Source organism: Asparagus officinalis, chromosome 1 (genome assembly GCF_001876935.1).
Source record: "Asparagus officinalis chromosome 1, Aspof.V1, whole genome shotgun sequence".
Taxonomy (NCBI): Eukaryota; Viridiplantae; Streptophyta; class Magnoliopsida; order Asparagales; family Asparagaceae; genus Asparagus; species Asparagus officinalis.
Genome location: NC_033794.1, coordinates 10720638 through 10746466, shown reverse-complemented (window position 1 = coordinate 10746466; position 25829 = coordinate 10720638). Strand labels below are relative to the sequence as shown.

The 25829-nt window shown below is 35.1% G+C and overlaps 3 protein-coding genes across 5 annotated transcripts in view; all 3 read left to right on the top strand.

Annotated features, from left to right (window-relative positions):
- LOC109849588 lies at positions 413 to 5839 on the top strand. The gene is made up of 5 exons (XM_020419439.1): positions 413 to 775; positions 845 to 869; positions 2434 to 2514; positions 3686 to 3825; positions 5188 to 5839. The coding sequence occupies exons 1-5, from the start codon at positions 483 to 485 to the stop codon at positions 5453 to 5455; spliced, it is 807 nt and encodes a 268-aa protein (XP_020275028.1). The 5' UTR covers positions 413 to 482; the 3' UTR covers positions 5456 to 5839.
- LOC109849596 lies at positions 6952 to 13209 on the top strand. Of its 3 annotated transcripts, XM_020419458.1 has the most exons (5): positions 6952 to 7028; positions 7111 to 7464; positions 7803 to 7947; positions 9743 to 9790; positions 12926 to 13209. In XM_020419458.1, the coding sequence occupies exons 2-4, from the start codon at positions 7111 to 7113 to the stop codon at positions 9787 to 9789; spliced, it is 546 nt and encodes a 181-aa protein (XP_020275047.1). In that variant the 5' UTR covers positions 6952 to 7028; the 3' UTR covers position 9790; positions 12926 to 13209. The 3 variants fall into 3 exon arrangements, with proteins under 3 accessions (XP_020275047.1, XP_020275039.1, XP_020275056.1); XM_020419450.1 differs by lacking the exon at positions 12926 to 13209 and having other exon boundaries at positions 9743 to 10136; XM_020419467.1 differs by lacking the exon at positions 12926 to 13209 and having other exon boundaries at positions 6957 to 7028; positions 7120 to 7464; positions 9743 to 10136.
- The window catches only part of LOC109830441 (aldehyde dehydrogenase family 2 member B7, mitochondrial-like), a 27407-nt gene continuing 12299 nt past the window's right edge, over positions 10722 to 25829 (top strand). Inside the window, 1 exon segment of the mRNA XM_020397696.1 lies at positions 10722 to 10995. Within this exon segment, the coding sequence (XP_020253285.1) occupies positions 10722 to 10995 (274 nt within the window).

Below are 25829 nucleotides of genomic sequence, written 5' to 3'. Positions count from 1 at the left end.
GCGGCCAGATCTGGATCTTTTTGAGAAGTCAGTTGTTTTTAAAGTAGGGTTTTTGACGGACGGTTGAGATTAAGGGGTCTATGAAATAAACGGTCCATATTTTCTCTTCCTATATATATAAATATAAATAAAAAAATTTGGGGGCCCCCCAAGATTGGGGGCCCTGTGCAATCGATCATGCTGCACTCCTTCAGAGCCGGCTCTGATTAGGGGGTGAACCAAGGTGAATGGAGGTGAATTAACTTCACCTCCTAAAGTGTTCCCAAACAAAGTGAATAAAGGTGAATGGTTCCCCTAACTTCCCTTCACCCTCGTTCCCCTCAATCCAAACAAGTCCTTAGTAAACTCCCAAACACACCATAAGATAAAAGTAGGTTTTGGAGGGTACACAGTTAAAAATATGTACAGTATATCAAAGTTGCAGAGCTCCAGACAAAGAAATCTAGAGAGAGAGCGAGGGCGAGAGGGAGCGGGAGAGAGAGATGCCTGGGCCAGGGCCTCACATAATCTACACGCTGACTACAGGGATCGGCCTCCTCCGCTTAACCCACGGCCGCTTCAGCCCCCACCACTGCGTAGTCTACCCCCTAAACGCCTTCCTCGGCCCTGACCTCGGCTCCTTCGCCCAGTGGATCACTGAGTTCGTCCTCAACCTCGGTGGAGGTTTCGGAGATCTCGCCATGAGAATTGTGCATGACCCGTTTCTCTATGTCCTCGTTCTTGGCCTCCCTCTGTCGTTTTCCTACTCTTGGTTGTCCAATTGGGCTCTGCGCAGGCGATTTCTTGATTCTGGCCTCCCTCTGTCGTTTTCCTACTCTTGGTTGTCCAATTGGGCTCTGCGCAGGCGATTTCTTGATTCTGGTTCTGGGGTGAGCTCTTGGTTGTCCAATTGGGCTCTGCGCAGGCGATTTCTTGATTCTGGTTCTGGGGTGAGCTTAAATATCTCAATTTGGTTAAGTTTTGGGACATGGGTTATGGGAATTTTGAGTCATTTTAGTGGAAAATATTGACAACATGTATCAAGTGGATTGAATTGTTCGATTTTGGTGAGCTTAAATATCGCAATTTGGTTAAGTTTTGGGACATGGGTTATGGGAATTTTGAGTCATTTTATTGGAAAATATTGATAACATGTATTAAGTGGATTGAATTGTTCGATTTTGTTGTAAATTGTAAGGTTATTTGCGCTTTAATACCCTAAAGTTCCACCATTTTTTTTGTATTTTTGATTCCCTGGAGTTCTATTTTGACAATTTGATACCTCTAAAGTGCGAAAAAAAGGTTGACATATTAACATGGGAAAGTGAATGAGAAACAATTTTCTGGGCTAGTTTTAGTTTTTTGGAGCACAGAGAAAGTTCGGAACAAAATTGGGGTTTTAGGGTATCGAATTGCCAGTTTAACGTCAATTTGAAAGTTTGGGGGTTTTAATTACGAAAATAGAACTTCAAGGTAGCAGAGTTGGGGAAAGGTTGAAACTTTGGGGGTATTAAAGTGCAAATAACCCTAAGCATTATAGTTTAGCAGGTGGATATGATTACTTAGTTATGTTTTGGAGATTAAAACCTCAGGTTTTTTATATTTGGTGGATTGGGTGTGTAAACATTAGGATTGGTTATGTAGGGATGTTAGCCATGTTCAAGGTAAATTATAATTTGCTTTGCAAACTTAGATTTTTCTTTGCGATATGAAATCTTCATAAGATGTTTACTTTACTATGTGAAATTTCCAATAAACGTTTATCGGTGTTGAAGGAAAATTCAGCGTTTAGTCGGGTATTAAATATCAGGGTCTTTTGCTATATCATTTTGCCAGGCCTCCCTCTGAATTATGGTATCAGGATGACATGAGATGAATCTGCCGTAGACATTTAGTTTTAGTAGTAGCTTAATAATCGGAGAAACCTGAGCTTTGATTTTTTTTGTCCATTCCTGATATACAGGGGCAAAAGAAATTGATGTTTTTTTACTCAAGCTTCTGAAGAAACTAGTTTGATTAATTGTCGTGAATTAAGTTTTGGATGTGTTCGAATGAGTGTTTTGGCCCTTTCAAGTTGATGGCTTTAAAATTCTTGTAGGACAGTTAACATATCATGTTTGATAATGTAATATGCGGGCCTTATGGAATAAGTCCTCACAGGTAATTGTGTTCTATACACCAAGAAAGAAATTAAGGTTTTGTTTGATGTATAAATCTCCATCAAATGATCCTTCTGCTTTTTAAAATTATTTCTTCTGTGAAATCTTAGTTTTTGCTCAAGGATTTAACAAGATGTATTAGTTTTATGGATGTTAGATGCTTAATCAAGATTAATTTATTTAAAGTTTGATAGCCCACATATGTATTAGGACGTCTCATGGTCAGATTATAATAACAGTTCCTAGTAGATTGCCTAGGATGTCATAATTTAAGATTATGTTTTGATATGCTTAGGTTCCTCTAAACAGAAGACAATGCCTCTTGCTGCTGGCTGCAGGTTCCCTTTCACATTTTTTCCTGGATCATTTGTTTGAGGTGAGGATTTAAAATTCTCTCCCAAGTTTTAAATACATGTACTTGATAATCAGTTGTCCAATAATTCATTCTTTGAAACAATTATAGCTGAGTACACAGTTGGGAATTTTATTCGAGATGTATTTAGGCAAGCCTTTTGATGCTTAGTCAATTTTCTAACTTAAAGTATATTTACTTGATTTTCATGGCCTCTGATTGATGAACATATGCCACTCCCATAATTCTTTTATCATCTAACCTCTGTCTTGATTCTTTTACCTACTCTAGAAGAAGTTATAGCTTTCTCATAGCTTGTAGAATTGCTTGTTCAGAGAATATATATCTACCAAGTGCCAATTGGTCATCAAGGGCTTACAGCAGGCCTCATCTTGTGATGGATAGCTGGTCCTGCGAAGCTTGTATTTGCTTGACTAAAACACTACCTCCTAGTTAAAATCAGCTTGACGGCAGATTGTTGAAGACCTTGATTAAAATTATTTTATTTTCCATAACGTGAAAGATTAGAAAGATAATGATGAATTGATCTCTTCTTTTGACAAATAGTATGCAAATCTTTTATGTTTCTTTGTCTTTGATTTAGGATATCTCCCTTCAGACATCTCATTGGCTTCTTCATGAAATATTAAGTGCACAGTGCGAGCCATTTTGATTTGCATTTGATATGAGAAATTACCAAACTGACCTACCATCAACACCTTGCCATTTCTGTCTGTGTTTTTCTATTCATCTTCCCTATATCTGGACTCCTCCAATGGAAAAACCCGGGAATTGTAAAGTTTCTGCCCTGTTTCTTTGTTAAAAAGGGTGAAATCCCAGTGGAGGGAAAACTAGTGCTTCTTCAGTTAGAACAAACTTGGGTGAGGCCTATATAATGAGGGAATGATAGAACGCCTTTGACATTCTGATATGTTTTCAAAACTGACTATTTTTCAGTTGTGATGTTTGAACTATGACCTAATTTTATCGAGAAACATAGTCTTGTGGTGTGAATAAGAAGCTTAATGAGATGGAAGAGTGCCAAATGATACAAAATACTATGATATACTAAGCATTCATATCGTAATAGGCATTCTAAATTTCGGTTAACTGCTTTTTGCTGTTGCTACTATTATTTTGTTTGTAGAGTCATTTATCTTCATCGTGCATGAGTATCTTTCTATTTACTTTATAGGAAAATGGTCATTCTTCTATGTATACATGGATACTGAGCACAGGCTGGTGGGATGGTCGAGCTCCTATCAACCCAGATGCTGTCATCGTAGTTGGACTCCTGTGTACTTCTTTGCTTGGGGGATTTATTTACATTAACAGGTGATGTTCGTGAAGTTTTGTGTTTTGCATATGCGTGTATAGGATAACATGGAAATTTTGGAGGATGGGAGAAATAAATACCGGTCTCACCTGGAGAATAACCCACCTTTGCACAATCTGTTTTATTTCTGCATTTTTTCATTTACATTGGGATTATTATACACTTAAATACCCTAATGTTTTACTATCTTTACACTTAAATACCTTAAATTGTAAAAAGTAGCATAAAAATGCCCCAAGTTGTCCACACAGTTAGAATTAGGCTAACACCGTTAGTTTTGACGAAAATGCCCTTCATTAAAATATTAGTAATAAATTAAATGGGTAGGTAAAATGGTAATTAAAGCAATAAATAGGGGCAATACAATAATAAAATTATTGTGTACTATGCACATGGGAATATTCTTAGGTATTTTCTGTTATCTATCTAACAGAAGGTAGCAATGTGCTACTTTTTAACAACTTAGGGTATTTTTATGCTACTTTTTACAACTTAGGGTATTGAAGTGTAAAGGTAGAGAAACATTAGCGTATTTAAGTGCCATTTAGCCTTATTATAGCTATCAGGCCCGGCCCTGGGGTAAGCCCACCAAGCCCCGAGGCTGAGGCAACCCAGGGCCGAGGGGGCAACCAAATTTTTTATATATGATGTAGGGTTATAATTTAACATGCATGGCAACCAAATTTTTTATAATGTAGGGTTATATAAATTATCAGTTTGAGCCCAGCATAGAATGCTAAATGGTATTATATGTATTCATTTTTATCGTTATTGTTCATACCAAATTTTTAATATAAGGGGCAACCAAAATTGGATTGGGCTAGAGCAACCCAAACCTCGGGGGCGGCCCCGATAGCTATGTACATTTGTGGCTGGCACAGACACTTAAAAAGAAATTTGATTGTTGCCTGGATACATAAATAGTTCACCAGATGAACAAAACGGTGTAACATACTCATCAAATACAGTGCAACTGTGGTCAGCTCAAGTTATAATTTTCAAATGCTTGTCTGACTAAATGTACCAATTTGGTATCTTAATCATATTATAGAAATTTCTATGGTCAAATTTACATATAAGTATGCTGCAGTTTATACTAAATACGAGTTTCAAGGAAGATGCCATCACATGAGAATGAAGCTCACGAACCATAAACTTGATGGGGGAAATGTCTTGTGCCAATAACAGCGATTTTCTTTAAAGGTTTCTTCTTTGATATGTTTCGTGATCTTTGTCTCTTAAAGGTTCTTAATCATCATTGTGAAGCGATATTCGTTCCCTTTTTCCGCATTTTGTAATAATTCTATTATATGTCTTGCACCGCGATAATTTCAGACTTCTCTCCTGGTTATATTTCGCAGGGTGAAACAAGGAGAATCTGTAATCACTAAATCAAACAGATCCTTGATGCTTATACTCTCAATAGCATGTTTATATTGCTTATGGTGTGCGAGTCAGATATACTGGCAAGATCCTCCTCAGCCTGCAATTGGTGAAGAGGCAGATCTCGGGGTTCTCTACTTCCTCTTTGTCTACTTTTTCCTCCCTCATAGCTTGTGTATTCTCTCATTAAACTCCAGGGATGAGTCTTTGGCTGAAATTTCTAACAAACAACTCCTCCCTTTGTGACAAAATCTATGTATCATACTGTTATGTTTTATCCAAAGGGCTGAAGCTTGGTACATTCAGCGGGAATAATTTAACTGTACTATTAGGGGCATACTCTTAGAGGGGCACGGTCTGCTCTTAATGACCATGCTTTTGCACGCCTGCATCAGACCGAGAGAAGTTTTCCTTCAACTTGAAAGTTCAATTTTAGATGAATCATCTGGATAAGAGATGCATTTGTCCCGCCAAGCGTTGTATTTGTATTCGACGGTATTGTTCTGGTGTAATTTTCTGTTGAAACATAGTTGTAACCATCAAATTTTGTGTTAATTGTAAGGATATGTGTTAGAAAATGCACCGACAAGTAAATAAGTTTGCAGTGTTAACTACGAACGTTTTCAATTATATATTACTATGTCAGCTTTGCGATGTTTTGAACCAAAGACTCGCAATCCTAGCATCCTTCTGGGAAATGAAACAAAATTTTGAAGCCAGTCGTTGAGCTCTTAAATATTGATTTATTTATTCGATTACATATTATATGGAAAGATGTAAATATAAACATACATGTACATGGAAACGAGGACGCACAAGTTTGAGATAAAACTAGTTTCAAACTAATTATCAAACCGCCTGTGCTAGAAGGCCAATTCGGTCTTGTGCTGGGGTTTCATATTCAATTTGGTCTATGTACTTTATTTGTTCTCAACTTGGTTTGCATGCCGGAACTTTATACTCAAATGGGTCTCCCTATTTATTTTTTCTCAACGGACTTTATTTTAACTTTTAGCGTTTTCCAATAAACTCCCAATAACTTTCAACATTACACTAGATTTCCCGACAACTTTTAAAAATCAGACTAAACCTCTAGTAAACTTCAAATCATACCAAATCCACAATAACTTTCAAAAAAACACTTAACCGCCAATAACTTTTGAGAAAATCCCTAGAGTTAACGGCATGACATTTGACGTGGCACATGCAACTCTCATGACCTAAAAAGATCAAAATACCCCCGTAAGTTATTAAAAATTCTTTTATGACCTTTTCATGTTGTTAATCTGAAAAATAGAAATCTCTCGTTTTTTTTTGATTCGTTTTTCTCTTGCTCAATTAGATTAGGGTCAGAATCCTCCTCCTTCTTCTTCTTCTTTTTTGTTGAAATTGTCCTTCAAAATGCTTTTTTATATATGTTCTTTCTTTTTGTTCTATTTTATGGTGGTTATCAGCAAAATGTAAAAAATAGAGGGACCAATTTGAGTATGAATCCCCAATGCAAGGACCAAAATGGCCTTTTAGCCTTAGAGGTAAAACTAGTTTCAGCTTGGATACAGGAGTAATTTTTTTCTCCTAAAGGATACTTAAGTATGAGATATTGATAGATTTTGAAAAATTGTTAGAGATATCGATATCTATTAGATAAGGATAAGTTACATCAGATAAGGCCAAAAGTTTTTCATTTAAATGGTTTCATTATATAAGATAAGTTGGTATATATATTAAATTGGATCCTGCACCTCACAAATTTTTTTTACCAAATCGAGGGAGGTAAAAAATCATAAGTTCGTTAGGAAGAGATCAAGAGAGGAAAAAGGTCAGCTTCTTTCTTAAGAATTTATTTGATTTACGTGAAAAACTCTCATAAATCCTAACTTTACCTTTTTTTTTGTGACAAGATGCTGAAGAACGCAAGTAGGCGTTATGCCTTGGTGAAATCTAGCATGAAAAAGTTCAAATCGCAGTTGAGGTTGTTGGAAGGAATTCATGAAGAAAGCAGTGAGAATAATCATGAAGAAGGAGAAAGAGGCTCATTATATATACCTACTAGTGAACGTAGATATTATGGCAAAAGGCTTCTTTATGATGAGCAAAATGGATGGATTGAGGAATTTAAGGAAGATATATTTTATGATTGCGAGCCGGATAATATTGTAGAAAATTCTTCAAGCAGGAGTTCCGATGGAATAAATGGGATCATCAATGAGAAACAAAGTTTTGAAAGCACCAGTTCTTACGAAGCAGATGAAGAGGTAAAACTTTGATCTACATACATACTAATGCTAGGTTCCATAAGATTTTAGTTATTTGTGGGAAAAAGTTATTGCTTTTACTATGAAAACTCACGTGGAATTATTTTATCAAAAAATATAATGAAATTATTCATTTTATGGCACCAATATAAAGTTTTTGATGCATTTCAATCAAGTCTAGTTTATAGTCATATCACCCAAGTTTAAATATATAATAAACTAGTTTCTTCTAAATAGCATATGGAGGAAATTTATGTTTTAACCTAAGGTTTTATTTTAATCTTTTCCTGGCTGACCCTTAAATGATAATGTAAAGTATATACTTTCTGATTCTGCAGAGAACCACAAGACGTCTTGAGGAGAATGAATTGGGGTTACTCAACCATAATAATTTTATAATGAAAATAGGGCTTGAGAGGAAGAGGACTGATTTCTTAATCAGAATTTATCTACTCGGAGTCATTATTCTGGTTATTGGACTATGTAAGTTTTCTTTTCTTATATAAGTTTAAATAAACAACTAAAAAAATAAGTAAAGATCTGATAGAAGTCCAATTTTAGTTTGATCTATGTTAGATTATTCTCCTAAGCATATTATTCAATCCTTTTTAATGTTTTACCATACATTTACTTGAAAATTCTGCACATTTAAAATTTTAACTAACACATTATAAGATCCATATTACAATTTTTTACCCCGTGCAAAGCACGGGCTCACAGGCTCACATTGTTCTATTATAGTTCTTCGCATTCTTTTATGTACATATTAATTTTGTAATTTTCTTAGCTTGTATGTATTATATAAGTTATACAAGTCCGTGAGATTATTGTTTTATTTCTTAATCCGTTGTACATATTAGTATGTACGTGATATGTGGGGAGAATTATAATATGTTATAGCAACAGAAGTTTTATTTTGAAGTAAGAAACAGGGTGAGTTACCCTGTTTATATATCATTAACACCAAAACACTAATTTAACCTAGGATTGAATAGTCTGAGGGAGGAGAGGATAAAACAATTCATATCTAAGAATAGGAAGAGGACCATAGCCGTCGCCTATTACTAAGGTCGTAGATGTTTGATCCAATCTTAAACTCAAACCAAACTGTTCTAGAAAAAACTAGGCAAAAGAATATATGGTGTTGGGAGCTATTACAAAGCTCCCACTTACATCACAACCAAAAAATAAAGTTAAAACAGTATATAATCCCAAGATGAGTACAAAAGAGAAAGGTCTAAACTGGTGGACTTCCTAGAAGTTGTCATCCACCCGAGCCATGTCGGGGGAGGAATGGATGAATCATCTTGCAACAGGAGTTGGGCTATCCTCCTTTTCTCCACCAACTCTTGAACTGATGTGAGATTATCTGTCCATAATAGTATGAAATGAGAAATGTTAGAAGCCAAACTGCGCGGAGATACACCAATATTGTGGAATGTTAGATTGTTCCTTGCCCTCCATAACCACCACCAAAATGATGGAAAAATAATAAACTACAGGATTCTAGCATCTTTTTCCGCCAGTAAAGAACCATATGATTCCACAATATCACTTAACTCTTGAACAGAAAAATAATAGACCATAGCATTCTAGAAAAAGCTAGGCAAAAGAAAATACAGTGCTGGGAGCTGTTGCGTAGCAACAGAAATTATATGCACAAATATACAATATTAAAACTATTATTCTTTGTTTAAGTTTATTACGAATTTCCTATATAACTTATATGCATTACAAGATCCATATAATATTGTGATTGCGTTTCCTATGGTACTAAATTTTTTTCTCCCCCTTCTGAAAATACATGGTGAAATCAAACTTCCTAGTGTTCCACTAAAAACGGTATTAGTTTTTAAAAAAAAAGAAAAGAAGAAGAGGTATTTGTTCCGTACTAAAATTAAGCATCTGCAACAATCAGTTTTCTGATATTCCTATTGTTGATAAGCATATCGAAACATTGATTGACAATTATTTTCTTTTATATATATTCAATCTCAATTCGATATCAAGAGGTGAGGGAGTAGTATCAAAGAAACAAATCTGACGTTCAGCATCATATTTGCAATCTTTATTATATGATTTGTAATACCATTATAAAGAAATTTAACATATTAGATTAAAGAGTATATATATTTAATTAGTCTTCTTGGGTAAACGAGATAATTGTTTTCTGTTGTATGATTAATTTATAGGTTATACATGCTGCTTATAAATTATGACCATGATGCTAAATCCTTAATTAATGTTTTGATGTTGTTGTTTTTTTTTTTTTGCTCAGATGTTGGTCAGAAACTAAATATGTTGCCAATCAGAGGAAGACCATAAGGTGCCCGTTTTAACAATAAATAATTGTGGAGATGCCCAAAATTTTGTTTATTGAGGATTCTAAAACTGTTGCCACGCTTTACAGGTTACCTTTAGTATCTTTAGCAATGAAAATGCGTACAGATTGGACAGCTTTGTGCTATATATAATTACTAGGTCTTCCTTGTATTTGTTCAATACTTTTCTCTAGCAAAGTTCTTTCTATAATTATAAAATTGTTCTCTTTTAGATTTTGATAACCCACCACCATGGGCGACCTAGATGATTGGAAGGTTACATGGATCTTGATTTGAGACTTACGGATGGAATGGGTTGTAATAATATTGATTGTCCTTTTCTTGGGTTCATGATCTTATTTATCTATCATTTTAATTTTTGTACTACTTAGTATGGAGAGAATGTCCTTTTTTATTATTGAAAAGTGCTCCTTATAACAATATAGTTATGGGATATACTCAAATTTCATTATGGCCGGTTCATTATTCGTAAACTTTATCGTTAGCTTAATGTGAAGCGGTTGTTTATAATATACTTGTAGTTACTGAACTCCAGCTTAGGCTCTTTCTTAGAGACTATCTCTCTAATTTAGCTAAGTTAGAGGAGATTTACTGGAAGCAAAGGTCCAGAGTGCTTTGGCTTAGGGAAGGGAACTCTAACTCTTATTTTTTCCATAAAATTGTCTCTCATCACATGAGAAAAAACTTCATCCCTCAATGATACCCTCCACTGTTCTGAAATAGATAAATATAGAGATTTCTTTGACTACTTCTCCAATCTTTTTAAAGCCAACCCTTCCTCTTCCTTTCAGCTAGATTGAGACCAACTTTACCCCTCTTCATGTTTAGGTCTCCCATCTCTAGACTCTCCCTTCACAAAGGATGAGATTAAGACAACAGTCTTTGATCTCCATCTAGAGAAAGCTTCTGGTCTTGATGGTTTCTCCATCCTTTTCTACCAGTCCTTTTGGGAGTCCATTAAAGAAGAGATGTTTGCGTTATCTCTATGTTGACGCATCTCCTTTCCACAAAATCAATTTCTCTTTCACTACTCTCATCCCCAAATCAAATATCCCTTGCAGTGTCAAGGACTTTAGGCCTATCAGCCTGCTCAATGGCCTGATCAAAATCTTCATTAAGGTTCTAGCTAACAGACTAGGTCTGTGTCTGTCATCGCTTGTAGACAGTATCCAATCTGCCTTTCGAGCAGGTAAATCAACTCTGGACTCGATTGTTCTTGGTCATGAAATGCTTCATTCTTGCTTCTCCAAGAAGATTGAAGCATGAATCATTAATATTGACTTTATGAAAGCCTTTGACTGTGTCAGCTGAGAGAGTTTTTTCTCTCCCTCCTCAAAGATAGAGGGTTTTGCCCTCGCTGGTGCATGTGGATTAACAATGTTCTTTCACTATCTAAATCTTCTGTTGTTAAATGGTTCACCCACTAATATTTTTAAATGTCATAGAAGCCTTAAACAAGGGGATCCTCTGTCCCCCATGCTCTTCATTATTGTCGTAAATGTCCTTAATAGAATGTTGTTCAATAGTACGAACTATGGGGACCTATCTAAACTTCATCTCAAAGGTAAATTGAACGATATTAGATCACTTCAATTTGTTGATGACACTCTAATCTTTTGCAAAGTTAATAAAAATAATATCTCCACTCATTAGTCTATTCTCTATCTCTTTGAAGAGGTCTCCAACTTGGAATCAACTTCTCAAAATCCAACCTCTACTATAGTGCTAGAATTGTCAATCGGGGACCATACATTACTAAAATTCTTAACTGATCATTTGCCTCTCCACCCTTCAAATACCTAGATCTTCCTTTGAAAAAGGGATCTCTCACTAAACTAGACTCGCAGCTGCTTATTGATTCTTTTCATAAGAAACTTTCCTTATGGAAAGGCAAACATCTTTCCTTTAGTGGTCATCTAGTTCTTCTAAACTCAGTCCTTTCATCCCGCCCCCTTTATTACATAGATTTATTAAAAATTTCCAAATGGCTCATTAAGGCGATGGACAAGATTAGACATAACTTCTTGTGGGTTTGGGGGGGGGGGGGGGTGTTGTGGCTAAAAAAATGGGTGATAAAGCATTGGTTAAATGGGGGCAATGTCTGTTTCTCCAAGACATGTGGAGGTCTTGGTGTTATTAACCTAGAAAACTTTAATTCTTCTCTTCTTACTAAGTGGTTATGGAAATATCTTTCTAATGATAATCACGTTGGTCTAGTTCTTCAATCTATTTATCCTTCCGACCCTTCTACCACACCACATAGAGGTAATTGCTCTAAATTTTGGAAGGACGTCATATCTGCTAGCCTATCTCTTTCAGCTATGGTTAAATGACGTCTGGATAATGACCAAAGGATACGGTTTTGGGAGGACAAATGGATTGGTGAGAAATCTCTTGCCAACCTATATCCTCTGGCTTACAATTTTGCATTTTCCAAACATACAAATGTTGTGTCCCAGGGGATGTATAGTGGTGAAAATTGGTGTTGGAGACCAATTATCAGGGGACTGATAGGAGAGCAAGATCGCTTACAAGTTGATGCTCCAAAACATATGATGTCTTTCTCGAATCTTTGGCCTTCCTCGAAGTTGGATCAGGTGTGTTGGCTGTTAGAGAATTTCGGGGTCTTCTCTGTTAAATTTTTATACTCATTTACTTCTGATGGAGGCACATGTAGCCCATTTTGTTCGATTATATGAAAAAATATTTTACCTAACAAAGTCAAGTTCTTCCTATGGTTCTTATCCCTACATAAACTGAACACTAAGGATAGGCTCCTCATCAAAGATTGGACTGGCGATCCTACTTGTACCTTATGTCAACATGAACTGGAGACTCATGGTCACCTTTTCTTATACTGTTCTCTTGCTAAGCAAGTTTGGATTTTTTTTTTCTTCATAAGGTTGGAGCCTTTTCATTGCCACAAGACTTAAGTCAATGTTTTACTATTTGCTCTGATGATTCTATTGACTCTAAGGCTCAACAACTTTAGAGGTTTTGCTTTCTCACTATCTGCTTGTCCATGTGGAGAGCTCATAGCAACTTGATCCTTTTAAGAGAAGTACCTCAAGCTCATAAGTTGGTTTCCACGATTGCTCATTTTCTCATTTTCTGGACAGATTCTCCAGCCACCAAAAGGGGGCAAAAGCTGAAAGCAATCATCTGAGAGAGGGATAACTTAGAGCTGCTTTCTTCCAGTGAGGATAGCAATGGCACCGTTGCTAATCCTTAGCCAATTCTTTCTATTCGTCTTTTCGGGATGGATATAAAATCTTATTTTGCCTAGTTGATGAATCTGTTAGCTTCCGATTGTTCATATACTTTACTTCTTTTGTATTGTCCACTCTGATATCTTTGAGTGCTTTCTTTTGATTCTCCCTTGTTGTGTAGAATAATGACAAAGGTCCGCTCCTCTACCCTCTGAGGGTCTCAATTGAAATGACTTCTAGATATTATCTGTATACACTATGTTTTGAGATATATAATATACTTTTGAAATGACATATTGCCCTATTCTTACTTCTAAAAAATATACTTGCAGTTACAGACATTTCTTTAATTAATGGTTGACTGAGCAAAACCATTTCTCATCGTAAGGGACACGACTTCAAGAGAAATATACTAACTGTATAGTGACTAATTAGCCTTTAATTACCATATGGTTTTCCATATATTTCAGTTATATACCATTCACTTGTTAAATTCGTTAAACATATCCCTATTATATTTTAAAATAGAATTATGATAAATTTAAGGAAAAAAATGCTTCCAGCCCCTAAAACCCAAGAAAACGTGCCCCCAAGACTTTATCAACAGGTGTTTTGCTCTAAAAATAAAGATTTTGTTCTCTGAACCCCCAAAACACAAAACCCAAGAGATTAAAATATGTGAAGACCATAATACCATTCTCTCTCTTTTTTTTATCATGATATACTGAGATGATAGTTGAAATGATTAATGGGGATTATTTTATTATTTTTGTTTTTTATTATTTTTATTGTTGATGAGGGGAACTAACTGTTTGTATTGGGAGATTGTTAAAATTACGAGTTAATTGTTAAGGTTACGAGTTAATTGTTAATGTTACGGGTCAATTGTTAAGGTTATGGATCCCTTATATATATATCTCTCTCTCTTTATCATGATGTTACTGTGATGATGTTAAAATGATTGAAGAGGATTGTTATTTTATTATTTTTATTTTTTTATTATTTTTGTTGTTGATGAGGAAACTAATTGTTTTTATTTGTAATGGGAGATTGTTAAGGTTACGGGTTTAATTGTTAAGGTTACGGATTGATTGTGAAGGTTACGTGTTTAATTGTTAAGGTTACGGGTTTAATTGTTAAGATTACGGGTTTAGTTATTAAGCTTACGGATGTGTTGTTAAGGTTACGGGTCAGTTGTTAAGGTTACAGGTCGGTTTTAAGGTTACGAGTTGGTTGTGAAGGTTACGAGTTTAATTGTTAAGGTTACAGGTTGGTTGTTAAGGTTACGGGTCGGTTGTTAAGGTTACGGGTCGGTTGTTAAGGTTACAGGTCGGTTGTTAAGATTATGGGTTGGTTGTGAAGATTACACATTGGGATATATGTATATATATTTTAAGTGGAATGAATACTTTGGGTCACTTGGCCTAGTGGTAAAGTTTGGGAGTTTGAACAAGAGGTTAGGGGTTCAAACCCCTATAACCATAATATTTTTAGAATATTCGTTGTTAAGGATAATGGTTGATTGTGAATGTTACGGGTTGGTTGTTAAGGTTACGGGTTTTTTGTTAAGGTTACGGGTTTGTTGTTAAGGATATGCATTGGTTGTGAATGTTACACTTTGGTTGTGAAGTTAACCTACACAACAAACCCGTAACCTTCACAACCAACCCGTTACGGGGTTTTAGAATATTCCTTGTTAAGGATACGGGTTGTTTGTTAAGGTTACGTGTTTGTTATTAAGGTTACGGGTTTGTTGTTAATGTTACGGGTTTGTTGTGTATGTTAACTTCACAACCTAAGCGTAACATTCACAACCAACACATATCCTTAACAACAAACCCGTAACCTAAACAATAAACCCGTAACCTTAATAACCAACCATTATCCTTAACAACAAATATTCTAAAAATATTATAGCTGTAGGGGTTTGAACCCCTAACCTCTTGTCCAAACTCCCAAACTTTAAAATATTCTAAAAATATTATAGCTGTAGGGGTTTGAACCCCTAACCTCTTGTCCAAACTCCCAAACTTTACCACTAGGCCAAGTGACCCAAAGTATTCATTCCACTCAAAATATATATACATATATATCCCAACGTGTAACCTTCACAACCAATCCGTAACCTTAACAGCCGGCCTTTAACCTTAACAACCAACTCGAAACCCTTAACAACAAACCCGTAACTTTAACAACTAAACCCGTAACCTTAATAATTAAACCCGTAACCTTCACAACCAACCCGTAACCTTAACAACCGACCCGTAACCTTCACAACCAACCCGTAACCTTAACAACCGACCCGTAACCTTAACAATTGACCTGTAACCTTAACAACAAACCTATAACCTTAACAATTAAACCCGCAACCTTAACAATTAAACTTCTAACCTTCACAACCATCCTGTAACCTTAACAATTAAACCCGTAATCTTAACAATCTTCCAATACAAACAAAACCACTTAGTTTCCTCATCAATAATGAAAATAATAAAAAACAAAAATAATAAAATAACAATCCTCTTCAATCATTTCAACATCATCACAGTAACATCATGATAGAGAGAGAGAGAGAGAGAGAGAGAGAGAGAATGGTATTACGGTCTTCACATATTTTAATCTCTTGGGTTTTATGTTTTGGGGGTTCAGAGAACAAAATCTTTTTTTTGGAGGCAAAGTACCGTTGATAAAGTCGGGGGGGGGGGGGGGGGAGGGGGGGGGGGGAGGCCAAGCATGTTTTCCTTGGGTTTTGGGGGCTGGAAGCATTTTCCCTAAATTTAAATAGTGAATTAGCAAACATTAAGAGCTATAAAGCTCTAAAATTTGCTTGTGAGCGAGAAAATTCATGTGAAATCCTCTAGTTTGCAAAATAGAAGATATAAAAGTGCAATTTTTTAAAAATTTTAGAATATATAGGTGCTATAAAAGACTATAAGTACAACCTTGCTAACTAGACTTGTGTATTTATGAAAATTTTCTAATTTAGTTTAGCTACAGTATCCATGTAAAGACTAATTCGCCAATTTTTTTTTCTAAAAAAGGGTAAAAGAACCCTCTGAATTAAGTTTTGACGATGGATGCAATGTGCAAACTTTTCCGGGATATACATACGATGTAGGAGTTCTAATTCTTGATTCTTGATCATTATAATATGAACTAGAGATATGCCCGATTTCAAGATATAACACTAATTGATCACTCAGAAATGTAAGTATGAGATTGACTATCATACATTTTCTAGACATGACATCATGTGCTTTAACTTTTAATTCTCTTTTCTAATATGAATAATAACTATTTCTACAACTTTTTTTTAAAGAAAAAGGAAACTTAGGGCAAATATCCAATTTTATCTCGTATCTAATACAACCGTAAGGGTATGCTATTTAAGGAATGACTCAATAATGCATCCTCTTAAAGCAATAGCTGAAAAAATTATTTCTAGCGCAGGTTTTCCATGTTAATGTATCTTAAAAGTGATCAATTTAATTATTTATTTTTATGGCAAACTTTAAAAGTATAACTACGCATAATAATTTTTTTTGGAAAAAATGTGTCCAGGTGTCACGCCCCGCTTCCCAAAATACCAGGGAATCGGAACGTGAACAAGCCCGCGACGTATTAGATTGAGAAGAAAATTATATATAATCATTTTTTTTCTTCTCAATCCAATACGTCGCGGGCTTGTTCACGTTTCGATTCCCTGGTATTTTGGGAAGCAGGGCGTGACAGGTTTTAGTGGTGGCCCATGCAGGTCTTGGAAAGCGTGATGGAGAGATATAACTAGACAGTGAGGGGTTGTGTGAACGTGGTGGAGAGAGAGGGGGAGAACGTGGGGTAATATTTCAGGAAGTGGGGAGAGAATATGGAGTTGATTCAAACTTTTGGGAAAAATGGAGGAGAGAGAGAAGGCTGTTGAATTATTTAATGAGGAGTTGGGGCAGATGACGTGGTGTACGTGGGTAGTTGTTTAGGGAGTGGGAGTGGTTGTGCGCAGTGTGGGGATAAAATAAAATAGAGGGAAAAATAAGAGGTGCAGACTTAAAATATTAATACAAGATAATTTATAATACAAATAATAATAACAACAATATTGCATAACTAACTAATGAATAACAACAATAAAGAATAACAGTAATAATAATAATGAATAATGAATAATAATGATAATAATACTGAATAAACAATATTAATTTAAAAGGTTTATCGTAATAATTAAATATAAAACATTAGAATAAATATAAAACTATATTTTAAATCATAGAAAATTCTGGAAATTTGAGTGAAATAAAAATACTCTTTTAGAAATAATAATTTAATATTTAATTTGTCAGAAAATTTATTTAAAACAGTATCGAAAAATTATGGTCATTACACCAGGTCTCAAAAGCAGAAAGTTCATGTGACGATGCCCCTCATAGTTTTTCCCATATGGATCAGCCCCTTGAAGTGTGACACTTTGTACTGCAGTCCCTTTTTAGTAATTATTATATGCCAGCTAAGCTAAAATCCCCAAATTATCCTTATCCTCTCTCCTCAATCCCTCAGACCCAACACTCATCTCTTCTCTCTCTCTCTCTCTCTCTCTCTCTCTCTCTCTCTCTAACTACGAGCTTTCTCAAGCTCTTCGCCCTGCCCCTCGCCCTCCTCGTTGTCGCCGCCTCAGCTCAGGCCCCCAAGGCTCCCCTCGAGTTCATCGCCGGCTCCCCTCCCCTCCTTCGCCCATCCTCGTCTTCGTAGATTACCGCCGCTCCCCCGCTATAGAAACTATTGCGCTGTCAAAACAAACGTGTATAGTACAATTATGAACACTATTTGCAAACTAAACCAATCAACTATAACTACAGGAGCACACACCATGGGCAAGACACGTTGCCACTACATCCACGACCGGTGGAGCTCAGCTTTTAATCGATTCGTTGTTGTACTTCTCTCAGAGGTTGAGATGATGAATGAACGATTCGTAATATTCGAAGCGATATAATGAGAGGTAGAAAATTACAGCAGAAATTACAACGATATAACGAGATGATAAAAGACCAAAGTTGTAGGTCTTTTCAACAACTTTTTAACAATTTACATTATTGTTTTCGCTGTAATTTCTCCGTTCGAAGTCGAAATGAGATGATTTAAGATTTATTAGAAAGCTGTTGAAGAGACCTACAATTTTGGTCTTTTCGACTTTTCCAGATCTTACATAAAGTTTGTGCCATATTAGTTTACATTATTATTTTCACTGTAATTTCTCCGTCCGAACTCGGAATGAGGTGATTTAAGTTTTGTTGGAAATCCGTTGAAGAGACCTACAACTTTGGTTTTTTGAGCTTTTCCAGATTCAAACGGCATCAGATAGTAAATGACCAGTTTGTGTCATATTAGTTATAACTTGTGTCATGTTGGTTCTAACTTATGTCATGTTAGTTCTAACTTATGTTATGTTAGTTCTAATCTACACCATGTTAGTTTACATTATTATTTCCGCTGTAATTTCTCCATCCAAAGTCGAAATAAGGTGATTTAAGATTTGTTAGAAAGCTGTTAAAGAGACCTACAACTTTGGTCTTTTAGACTTTTTCAGATCTTACATACAGTTTGTGCTATGTTAGTTTATATTGTTATTTTCATTGTAATTTCTCCGTCCGAACTCAGAATGAGGTGATTTAAGACTTGTTGGAAAGCCGTTAAAGAGACCTACAACTTTGGCCTTTTGAGCTTTTCCAGATTCGAACGACATCAGATAGTAAATAACCAGTTTGTGTCATGTTAGTTCTAACTTATGCCATGTTAGTTCTAACTTATGCCATGTTAGTTCCAACTTCTGTTATGTTAGTTCTAATCTACACCATGTTAGTTTATATTGTTGTTTCCACTGTAATTTCTCCATTCGAAGTTAGAATGAGATGATTTAAGATTTGTTGGAAAGCTGTTAAAGAGACCTACAACTTTGGTCTTTTAGAATTTTCTAGATCTTACATACAGTTTGTCTCATGTTAGTTTATATTGTTGTTTTTACTATAATTTCTCCATCCGAACTCGGAATGAGGTAATTTAAGACTTGTTGGAAAGCCGTTGAAGATGCCTACAAATTTGGTCTTTTGAGCTTTTTTAAATTCGAACAACATCAGATATTAAATGACCAGTTTGTGCCATGTTAGTTCTAACTTATGCCATGTTAGTTCTAACTTATGCCATGTTAGTTCTCTACACCATGTTAGTTTATATTATTGTTTTTGCTGTAATTTCTCCGTTCGAAGTCGGAATGAGGTGATTTAAGAGTTATTGGAAAGCTGTTGAAGAGACCTACAACTTTGGACTTTTAGACTTTTTTAGATCTTATATACAGTTTGTATCATGTTAGTTTATATTGTTATTTTTACTGTAATTTCTCCGTCCAAACTCAGAATAAGGTGATTTAAGACTTGTTAAAAAGCCGTTGAAGAGACCTACAACTTTGGTATTTTAAACTTTTCCAAATTCGAATGGCATCAGATAGTAAATAATCAGTTTGTGCCATATTAGTTCTAACTTATGCCATGTTGGTTCTAACTTATGCCATGTTAGCCCGCCTTATGTTAGTTCTAGCTCTAATTCATCTTAGTTGTAGGCTCTTGGGCTCTCAAGTTAGTTCTAACTTACCCGATGTTAGTTCTAACCCATCCCATGTTAGTTCTAACCCGTCCCATGTTAGTTCTAGCTAGTTCTAGCTCTAATTCAGCTCTAATTCATCTTAGTTCTAGGCTCCTGGAAATGGAGAAAAGCTCCTCCCACCTCTGGTGGAGCCTACCGAGACATCCTGACGACCCCGACAACCTCCTCCCACCTCCGGCAAGCCCGGACAACAACGAAAAGCTCCAAACAGCGAAGAACAAACCCGAACGGTAAGAAAATACACTACAGAAAGTTGTAGTTTTGTGCCGACTTTGCAAGCACTTTCCGATCACCTCCAATCTCTGTTTTCGTTAATTTCTTCTTTGGTGAGTAGCCCTACATATTGCTTATCACCTCCAATTTGTATCACACTTTAACTCATTATCTATCTCTCTTGGTAACATCCTAAACATCGCTTGACGGCAGCAGCGAGCAGAAAACAGCAGCGCCGTGCCGAATTCGCGCGCATTTTTTGGCCACCTCCGGTCTCCATTTTCACCACCGTCTTTGCTGATGTGTATCCCTTTATATTGTCTATCACACAGTATCTTCCTTTCACTTGGAATCATTTTCTACCTCTCGTTATATTGCTTCGAATATTACGAATCGTTCCTTCATCATCTCAACCTCTGAGAGAAGTACAACAACGAATCGATTAAAAGCTGAGCTCCACCGGTCGTGGATGTAGTGGCAACGTGTCTTGCCCATGGTGTGTGCTCCTGTAGTTGTACGACGAGGGAGCGGCAGCAATCTACGGTGACGAGGATGGGCGGAGGAGGGGAGGGGAGACGACGGTGAACTCGAGGGGAGCCTTGGGGGCCTGAGCGGAGACGGCGATGGCGGCGACGGTGAGGAGGGCGAGGGCGACGAGCTTGAGAAAGCTCATAGTTTTAGAGAGAGAGAGAGAGAGAGACTCACCGGGCCAGGGCCAGGGCCACGAGCTTGAGAAAGCTCGTAGTTTTAGAGAGAGAGAGAGAGAGAGAGAGAGAGAGAGAGGAGGAGATGAGTGTTGGGTCTGAGGGATTAAGGAGAGAGGATAATGATAATTTGAGGATTTTAGCTTAGCTGACATGTAATAATTACTAAAAAGAGGCTGCAGTATAAAGTATCATATTTCAAGGGGCTGATCCATATGGGGGAAACTATGAGGAGCCTCGTCACATGAACTTTCTGCTTTTTGGGCCTGGACACATTTTCCCCTTTTTTTGGTGTTATGAGTAAATGGGCAGGGCATGAGATGCCCGAACAACTCATTATTAGAAAACAGCTATGAAATATACGTGCAAAATGTCAGGAGAAAAGTAAGGAGAAGTATAAAGGAAGGAGATGAGAAAAAACATTAGAAGATGGTAACATTTGCTTTCTAAATCAATAAGTCACACGACTTTTAGTCAATAGTAATAAGAAGCGTGTATCCATAACCCACCATTTTTTTTGCCCTATTTAGTTGTTTCAAGTAGTTGGCAAATAGTTTTGAGGAGGTAAGCATTCATGATTTTATGAGGTATAATTCATAATGTTTGGCTATTTTAGTTGTTTAGACATGTTGGCAAATAAATTTATGGATGCCAAAATTAAAATTTTAATGAGTTATAACTCATATTTTGGTCGTTTTTAATGGTTTCGACCCGTTGGCAAATAATTTTGCGAAGATAAAAATATACGATTTTGGGGGATATAACCCATAATTTTTTGGTCATTTTTAATGCTTTCAAACATTAGCAAATTAATTTTATAGAGGCTAATGTTCACGATTTAATGATCTACAACCCATAATTTTTTGTCATTTTTAGTGGTTTTGACCCATTAGCAAATAATTTTAGATAGGAAAAAATTCACCATTTCATGAGCTATAACTGCTCTTTTTGACCGTTTTAATTGTTCTGACTAGTTCACAAATGGAGGCAAACATTTGTATTTTTATGAGTTATAGCCCATAATTTTTGGCCATTTTTAGTTATTTCAGTCTATTGGCAAATAATTTTACAGTGGCACAATTTAATGAGCTATAACCCACGATTTTATGTTGTTTCTAGTAGTTTCGACCCGTTGGCAAATAATTTCGTAGAGACTAAAATTCATGATTTAATGAGCTATAAACCATAATTTTTGGCTATTTTTAGTGATTTCGAGCCATTGGCAAATAATTTTGACGGTAAAAATTAACGATTTTATGAGTTATAACCCACGGGTTTTGGCAAATTTTAGTGATTTTTTGTCTAGTTGGCAAATAATTTTGTCGAATCCAAAAAATAATTAAAACCAATAAAAAATCATGGGGTTAACTCATGAAATCGTGTATTTTTACCTCGATAATATTATTTGCTAATAGTTAAAACCACTAAAAATAGCAAAAACTTATGGGTTGTAGCTCTTGAAATCGTGAATTTCCTTTGCAAAATATTTGACAATGGGTTCAAAATGCTAAAATGGCCGAAAATTGCAAGTTATAGCTCGTAAAATCGTGAATATTTCCCTCTGTGAAATTATTTGCCAACTAGTCGAAAATGCTAAATATGGCCAAAAATAGTGAGTTATGGGTCAGTGAAATCATAAATTTTTCTCTTTGTAAAATTATTTACCAACATGTCAAAAGAATTAAAAGGGCCAAAACTTATGAGTTATAGCTCATTAAATGGTGAATTTTGGCTTCCACAAAACTATTTGTCAACAGGTTGAGATCACTAAAAAAGCTAAAAATCATTGGTTATAGTTCATGAAACCGTCAATTTTAGATTCTGGGAAATTATTTGCCAAGAGATCGGAATGACCAAATGTGGCTAAAAATCGTTGGTTGTAGATCATGAACTTGTGAAGTTTTACCACAGTGAAATTATTTGCCAACTGGTTGAAATAACTAAATATTCCAAAAATCTTGGCTCATAGCCAATGAAATTGTGATATTTTTCCTCCGTAAAATTATTTGCCTACTAGTCGAAATAACTAAATATGTTCAAAAATAGTGGGTTAGAGCTTGAGAAATCGTGAATTTTTTACTCTGAGAAATTATTTGCTATGGGATCAAAATGAAGTAAAATGGCAAAAAATCATGGTGTAACTCATAAAATCATAAAATTTTGCTCCGTGAAATTATTTACCAGCGGTTCGAAACCACCTAAAATAGCCAAATATCATGGATTGTAACTCATTAAATTGTGAATGTTAGCCTCTGTGAAATTATTTGCCAATGGGTTATACCATTAAAAATGGATAAAAATCAAAAGTTATAGCTCATGAAATAGTAAATTTTTACCTTCACGAAATTATTTGCCAATTAATCAAAAAACTAGATATGGCTGAAAATCATGGGTTATAGCTCATGAAATGACGAATATTTTTCTCTATGAAATTATTTACCAACTAGTCAAAATAACTAAATATGACTAACAATCATAGGTTATAGCTCATTAAATCGTGAATTTTTACCTCCGTAAAATTATTTGCCAACAGGTCAAAATAACAAAAATAACAAAAAAATTATGGGTGTATAGATCTTGAAATCGTGAACTTTTACCTTTGTAAAGTTATTTGTCAACGAAAAATTATTTTCCAATGTGTCGAAACTACTAAAAGTGGCAAAAAGTCATAGGTTATAGCTCATTAAATCGTTAATTTTAGCGTCCATGAAATTATATGCCAATGGGTCAAAACTACTAAAAATGGATAAAAAATCATTGGTTAAAGATGATTAAATCCTAAATTTGGAATTCCAAAAAATTATTTGCTACAAGCGGAAACAACTAAAAATGGGTAAAAATTAGGGGTTATAGCTCATAAAATCCTAAAATTTTGCCGCCATAAAATTATTTACCAACGGGACGAAACCACTAAAAATAGTAAAAACACGTGGGTTATAATTTGCCAATTGGTCAAAATAACTAAAAATAACAAAAAATCATAGGTTATAAGCTCACAATTTAATGAGTTATAACTAATGATTTTTGCCTGTTTTTAGTGATTTTTATATGTTGGAAAATAAATTTTTGAAGACTATATTCATGATTTAATAAGCTATAACCCATGGTTTCTGGCCATTTTTAGCGGTTTCGATCCATTGGCAATAATTTTATGGAGGCAAAAATTCATGATTTCATTAGCAATAGCTCATGATTTTTGGACATATTTATTTATTTCAACCAGTTGTTAAATGATTCCATTGAGCATAAAATTCTCTATTTCATGAGCTACAATCCACGATTTATGGCTATACTTAGTTTTTTCGCTACTTGGTAAATAATTTCGTGGAGGCCAAAATTCACAATTTCATGAGCATTAACCCATGATTTGTTTGCCCTTTTTCTATTTCGTACCTGTAGGGAAATAATTTTTTATTTGTTAAAAATTTATAATTTTATGAGTTATAACTAATATTTTTTGGTCATATTTAATTACTTCGACCAGTTGACAAATGATTTCACAGAGGCAAAAATTTACCATGTGATGAGCTATAAACCTATAACCCATGTTTTTTTGCCACTTTCACTAGTTTTGACCGGTTGGCAAATAATTTCGCGGAACCAAAATTCACGATTTAATAAGCTATAACCCATGATTTTATTCTATTTCTAGTAGTTTTGACCCGTTGGCAAATAATTTTATAAAAGCCAAAATTAATAATTTAATGAGATATAACCCACAATTATTGGCTATTTATAGTGATTTCAACCTATTAGCAAATAATTTGGCGAATGCCAAAATTCATGATTCAATGAACTATAACCCATGATTTTAACTATTTTTAGTGGTTTTGACCCATTGGTAAAAATTATCATTGAGGTAAAAATTCACGATTTTATGAGCTATACCTCATAATTTTTGGTCATTTTTATTGTTTCGACCTGTTGACAAATAATTTCACAAAAAAAAAGAAATCATAATTTCATGAGCTATAACCACCATATTGGCCTTATTTAGTTCTTGTGAGTAGTTGGCAAATAGTATTATGGAGGCAAACGCTTATTATTTAATGAGCTATAGTCGACGATTATTAGCCATATTTAGTTATTTAAACTAGTTGGCAAATGATTTCATGCAGGCAAAAAATTCATCATTTCATGAGCTATAACCCATGATCTTTTTTTGCCATATTTAGTTCTTTTCGACTAGTTGGCAAATAATTTCGCAAAGGCCAAAGTTCACGATTTCATGAGCTGCAACTTTTGATTTTTGGCTATTTTTAATGGTATAGACCTATTGACAAATAATTTTACTAAGACCGAACTTCACAATTTAGTGAGTTATAATCCACGATTTTTTGCTACGTTTAGTGGTTTTGACCCACTGGTAAATGTTAAATTGTTAGTTTTGGCTTCACTATGTCCTCTGGCTTTTATTAGGCATTTGTCATTATCCAATTTCTTTGTTCGTATCCGCCATTAAATTATTAATTGCTCAAGATTTAATATTTTCCGTTTTATATATTAGCGAGCTTCACGTCTCTCGCTTATCTCATTTGTTTCTATTATGAACAATTTGTTTCTATTATGAACACTGGGACTCAGACAAATATAATTTGATTTTTATTGGAATCCTGAACTCCAACAAACTGCATCTCACAAAATCGCAATGGCGGCTGTTCGTCGGATGGCCTCTATTCCCGTTCTCTCTCGCTCATTATCTAGCTGCATCTCGCTCTCTTCTTCTCAGAGGAAGTAATTAATTCTTAGTGTGGTCTAATTTTTTTGAGATCATTGTTTCTTTTGATTGGAGTCCTAGCCTCATAGAGGTATTGGTTAGCTTGATTCAGGAGATTCATTTTATTGAAGAAAATATTATCTATGTTATTAATCTCGTAACATTTTCATATCATGAACAAAAATAGAGATATATGCATGGACTTTGATTGTAATTTATACATATATCTTTTGGTAATATTTGTGATTTACCTAGCATCAGTTTTGAGGAAAACATCTCTTTCATTGTTTCTTATGGTTTTCAAATAGTTGGAGAGATTTTTCATTAGTATGAGCCTTTTTGTCAAGCAATTTGTATATATTCTGGTGGGAATATTTGCTGTGATAATTCATTTTTTAAAGTAAACGTCAGACCTAAACTTTATTGATAGAAAAGAATAACGGATTTACAAAGATGGGGATACAAAGAGATTATAGAGAGGTGAGCGTAAAATAGAAATATGTATGTGGTGGTCTACTTTTACGCAGTGGCA

Excerpts from the sequence above, each read along its gene's own strand:
- LOC109849588 (XM_020419439.1), top strand. The coding sequence starts at position 483 with ATGCCTGGGCCAGGGCCTCACATAATCTACACGCTGACTACAGGGATC. Across the intron at positions 776-844 it reads TCCAATTGGGCTCTGCGCAG|GCGATTTCTTGATTCTGGTT; the intron begins GCGATTTCTTGA and ends GGCTCTGCGCAG. Across the intron at positions 2,515-3,685 it reads TCCTGGATCATTTGTTTGAG|GAAAATGGTCATTCTTCTAT; the intron begins GTGAGGATTTAA and ends TTTACTTTATAG.
- LOC109849596 (XM_020419458.1), top strand. The coding sequence starts at position 7,111 with ATGCTGAAGAACGCAAGTAGGCGTTATGCCTTGGTGAAATCTAGCATG. Across the intron at positions 7,465-7,802 it reads CTTACGAAGCAGATGAAGAG|AGAACCACAAGACGTCTTGA; the intron begins GTAAAACTTTGA and ends CTGATTCTGCAG. Across the intron at positions 7,948-9,742 it reads TATTCTGGTTATTGGACTAT|ATGTTGGTCAGAAACTAAAT; the intron begins GTAAGTTTTCTT and ends TTTTTTGCTCAG.